The 5109-nt window shown below is 46.3% G+C and overlaps 1 protein-coding gene across 1 annotated transcript; it reads right to left on the reverse strand.

The window, feature by feature from the left end:
- Window positions 1-850: 850 nt before the first annotated feature.
- On the reverse strand, window positions 851-1856 carry LOC128100068 (GTPase IMAP family member 7-like). The gene is given in 3 exon segments (XM_052722122.1): window positions 851-1092; window positions 1095-1505; window positions 1508-1856. Coding segments are annotated over 3 exon segments (867 nt in total). The 3' UTR covers window positions 851-985.
- Between the last annotated feature and the right edge of the window lie 3253 nt (window positions 1857-5109).

Here is a 5109-nt window from a genome sequence, read left to right on the forward strand (position 1 = left end):
AAGAACAGTCAGCAAGAAGCCTGCCACGGCTGTACAGTTTGTAAGCAATATAAGTCTCTGTGTTTACTTGGTTGGGTCTGAGTGGCTGTGGGACTGGTAGGTGAGAGAGATTTGTTCTGACTGTGGGCCAGGCAGGAAAACTCTAGCTACACATTACTGATGGCCATGTTTTCATATCCTAATCTGTCTTCACAAAGCACACAGAAACTGGGCAAATACTGAAAGAAAATTCAGGACAAAACTGAGCCACCCCATCTGGGAGACCAAAAACCTGAATTCACAACTGAGGACACCTAATGCATTATAGTCAAGTGGGATACGGTATTCATTCGAGCATCGACCCTCAGGCATGAGCTCTTGGGCAGGTCCTCACAGCAAGTGTGAGGAGATGCTTTCTCCTCTCTCCTTAGCCTTGTGTCCCAGCCCAAAGCTGTGCTCTGTGTGTCAATCACTTCCTGTGGGTGACAGAGGCTCTGTAGAGTTAGGATTAACCAACCCTGCGTGGGTGATTCCGAAGAGCTACAAAAGGAAGCATGGAGAGGATTCCTAGAGGAGACATTGGTGTGTGATGGTACTACTAGTTAAGAATGTGACTCTGAAATTCAGAAAAGAGGCTTCTGTAATGTTCTAACACTAAGATGATTGCTTGGTCAATAAAATCAGAATTACAAACTGATAAAGGGCTATATTTTGCGTTTCCTTCTAGTGTGACAAGCATCTCACAGAAGCAACTTAAGCGAGCAATGTTTATTTTGGCTCCTGGTTACAGAGACATTTCAGTCCATCAGAGTGGGCAAGGCAGGCAGGCTAGCAGAGGGAGCCGAGTGTGGAGTGTGCAACACTGAGTCTTGACGCTGAGTCAGCGAATTCCTGGTTCTGCTGTCTCTTAAGTTTGTTGGTGGCAGTAGGAAAGGGCCAGCAGGGAGAATGGTAGGGGATGAGATGGAGAGAGAAATGCTCAGAGTGAATGAAAAAAATATATAGACTACTTAAAAACCTGCCATATTTTCAAGAGAACTTTCTTAACTCCTTCAACAGTCTGGCTGAGTATGTTATTCTCTGCCTCATGTCTTATCTTCTTGTCATATTTTCCCTAATTATTTGTGTTATTTCCTCTTTTTTCTGAGCAGTATATTTCCCGAGAGAATACTCTTCCTCTACTATTCTAATTTCATTCTCTTTTTGAACAGTGTAAAGTTTCCTCAAGATCTCCACTTCTCTCTTCAGCCTTTGCTCTGCGTCCTTGTAGATGGCTTCTGAGAAGTAGACTCCGCCATTGCTCTGCACCATGGCCTCCACCAGCTGCACCAGCTCCTGCACCTGAGCTTCCCTCTCAGCCTCTTCTGCTTTGTTGTTGATGGCCAGGCAGCGGCCCTCACACTCCCTGATGATGCTTTTTAGGTTTGCATCTGAGTCTGCTATGAAGTCATTTAGGAGCTGGTCCTCCAGCTCATCTTTGCGGGTGAACAAGACAATCATGTACTTCATGGCTGCCTCCCCAAAATAGCCTTGATACTAATAATAGTTTCTTGCTCTTCCTCTGTGTGGCGGCCCAGCCGCAGTACCAGGATGATGGCGTGAGGCCCGGGGCAGGAGTACAGGACACAGCGGCTGATTTCAGTGCAGGTGGTTTCCAGTTTTACCTTGGTGTCAAAGAGCCCTGGGGTGTCAACAACCAGGAGGTCTCTCTCCTTCCACTTGGGGGATTCTTTCTGACAGGTCTCAGTGACAGCATGGGGTGCAATTCTAGAAGCAAATAGCTTTTGCCCCAGGATTGTGTTTGCTGTGGCACTTTTTCCACTTCCTGTTTTTCCTACCAGAACAATCCTCAGAGGGTTGTCCCTGGGCTCAGCCATGATCTCTTCAGGGAGCTCCGGACTCCAGGTGCCTTGAGTACAACGGGAAGAGAGCGGGTTAGATAAACTGGAAAGCACACTGGCCCTTCCAGTCTTTCTAGCTTTCCATTCTGCAAAGGTTCTCATACTCGGGGCAAGAGCAGACGCACTGCGGGGTCTAGCAACACAACGTGCTTGGAAGGCGACTGGCACAGAACTGTGGGTGATCATCCCCCTCCAAAGAGAAAACAGGAAAGCTAATGTCTGGATTTTAAATCACAAATGTAACTCCATAAATACCCCTTTTCAGTTTTGAACCAAGTGGATACAGGCAGTGAGACAGTCCAGGGAACCATGAGAGACACCACAAACTACTTCTTCAGTTCCTTATCAAAATGCACAGCTCCTCATAGCTTCTCGGAACAACTTTATTCCATTAAACCCTGGGTGACTGGAGAACTCCAGTGCTAGTCTACTCCCCAAACCCAGGGAAGGGAAGAGAGCTTTCATGTGCTTTCTGGAGGCAAATGAAATTCACAGGCCAAAGTTGACAATGATTGAAGAAATGCAAGTAAATCTCACATACAATTATCAATGCCAAATCCTAACAGAATATTAGCAAGATAGACTCCAGTGGAATTCATAAACATGGTACATTATGACAAAGTGGAGTTTCTGAAAAGTACCAGGGCTCAAGAAGAGAAAGTTATTATGGTAACCCACCAGTCAGGGTTCACATAAGAACTCTGCAGAACATGTGGACTGATGCAGGCTTCCCATATGCTTATCCTTCTGTCTTTGTCTCCCTCTTATTCTTTGAGGCCCCAAGCTAGCAAGTTATTAGTGGGGAAAATCTTTTCTACTAAAACCCAGAAGTTCCCACCTCACTTTCCCTAGGGACTTGAAGAATTAGCCAACTCAAATAGAGGGAACAAGAAATACAGAGACATTTTCACTATCTGTAGGAAAACTGCAGATAAAACATTCTATCCAGCAATCTGTTACTTGCAGGTATATGGATAAGCATATGAATAGTAGCACAGAATAAATGCCTAAATAATTTGCAAATATAATGACATCATAAAGAAAGTGCAAAGGTTTAGAGTCAATCCTGAGCACTGGAAATTATATAAACACAGTACTCAAATATGAAATTCTCAAAAATGGAACACACATACACATGCAAGAGTGTAGAGAGGTAAAGTGAGAGGGTGGTGAGATACCTAGGTATCTCTCCTGACTCTGCCTGCTAAGTGAGAGAAGTAAAAACAGGTTCATCAGGGGCTCTGATCTCGGCGCCTAAGTCCTACCACTCAGTGAAAGATCCCTTACAAGTGGTAAGTCCTGGATATTCTTATCCATATATTCATTTAGCAGAAGTCTGAACGTGTAGCAGCACATTCCATTAACACAGATGTGGGGAAAGCAGAAACTCCCAGACAGCAGATGGGAAAACTGAGCCACGCAGGTCTGTGAAAGGTCATCACTGCAGTATTTACCCTGGAAACCACAATATCGAATGTGAGCATGTACCCAAGGACACACTGAGAACAACATAAAGAGAAGTGTGCAGACCCTCACTCGTGTGAGTAATAGTTATAAAAGGCAAAGCAAAGGATGATCCTATTTGCCATGATTAGGAGACTAGTGGAGTAACTCATATGTACAGAGAGGATGTGCTGTATCTCATGGGATGTCACAGGAAGAATTTTCTCAGGACCAGGAGGTGGGGAAATGACCACCTCACCTCCTCTGTAAATGTGTAGTATTTTCTCTAGTAAAGAGTTAAGGTTTTTATATGCATTTTCTAAGTACAACTCTCTCTGGAGTGCTTCCACACATGCGCACATTTCATGGGAGTATTTTGTCCTCATAAAGGCTCAAGGATAGAGGATCAATTCCCTTCCTAATTTTATAGGTAAGGAAACTGTAGATCCAGCATAGCCAACACCTGCCCCAAGTCCCTATACTCACACTATCCAGTGCAGGGACTGAAGGCCAAGACCCTCTGACTCCACCAAACCCCCTCATAACCAGGCCCTGAGCAATCTCTTCCTGGCTCATCCTCAGGCCATGATTCTAAAGGCCAGTGGAGATCACATCAACGTGCCACCAGGAACAGGAAGGGAGAGAACAGTCCTCCCTCTAGGAAGTGGAGCTCTAGACAAGACTACCCTAGGGATGCCAGATGAGGACCACCCATCTCTTGGTGGTTTTGTTTTTTCTGTTTTTCATACTGACAAGCTAAGGTTGGGAGACAGAAACACTCATCTCAAAACTGTCTAAAGTGGTTCTAGGAAGACCCAGATAACCTGCAGCTAAGAAGTGAACAGAGAAAGTGTTTCAGAAAATTGCAGAGATAGGTCAGGACTAGTCCACTCTTGAGAATTCCTGAAGCCCCGTGAGATGCAGTTCCCTACACTGGGAAAAGGGACAATGCAACCAACCCATCAGGATGGTTCTGGGACCTCCCAGGGGCAAGTTCTGTAAAGGTCGCTTACAGTGCTGAGTGTGACCCTCACTCAAGACTAAGGCATTTGTAGTGCAAGGCCATTCGTACAAAGAAAATTGAGAAAGGGCAGAAGCCATTGCTCAGTAGCCCAGCATTGGCCCAGCGTGTGCATGGCCCTTTGTTAGACTTGCTAGCACCATGAAAGAAGACCCAGCCTGCAGACACAGCAGCTCACAGGCTCAGCCAGAATCACAGATACACTGGGCCTTCAGCACAGTGTGCCCTCTTCCTAGAGCTCACACCCTCCACTCCAGCCCCCACTCTTTTAGGGTCATGACCTCTTTCCTGAGAAGCACAAGGTGGGCCTCGACTTGGAGTCAGAAACAGGAGTCACTCTTGCCCACCTTGATGTCCCTCTGACAGTCATTGGTGCACTGAGACTTGACATGGGGAGTTGAAGGGAGTTAGGGCAAGTTTACAGCTGGTGACCTACCTCCTAGTTCTAAGATCTGCCTCAGGGACAGCAGTGACATTTTGTGGAAAAGCAGTGGGTTTCAGCACCTAATGCCACCCATCAAGCAAGTCTTTCTTGTTAGTCATGAGATGATGGACCTGATACTAAGCAATCTCAGTATCTTTTCAGGACCTCTCAACTTCATGCACTGAATACCTGGGGTGCACCATGTCCATCACCCCCAGCCCCAATCCCACATGCTCTGTGTCCTCCATCCCACCCAGCTCACCTTCTCCTGCAGGACCGAGGAGTCCTCACCTTGTCCTCAAGGAAGCTGGCTGCACCACCGCTCCTGCTGCAGCTCTGCA

The sequence above is a fragment of the Peromyscus californicus genome, unplaced genomic scaffold (assembly GCF_007827085.1).
Source record: "Peromyscus californicus insignis strain IS unplaced genomic scaffold, ASM782708v3 Scaffold_6__1_contigs__length_162567912, whole genome shotgun sequence".
Taxonomy (NCBI): Eukaryota; Metazoa; Chordata; class Mammalia; order Rodentia; family Cricetidae; genus Peromyscus; species Peromyscus californicus.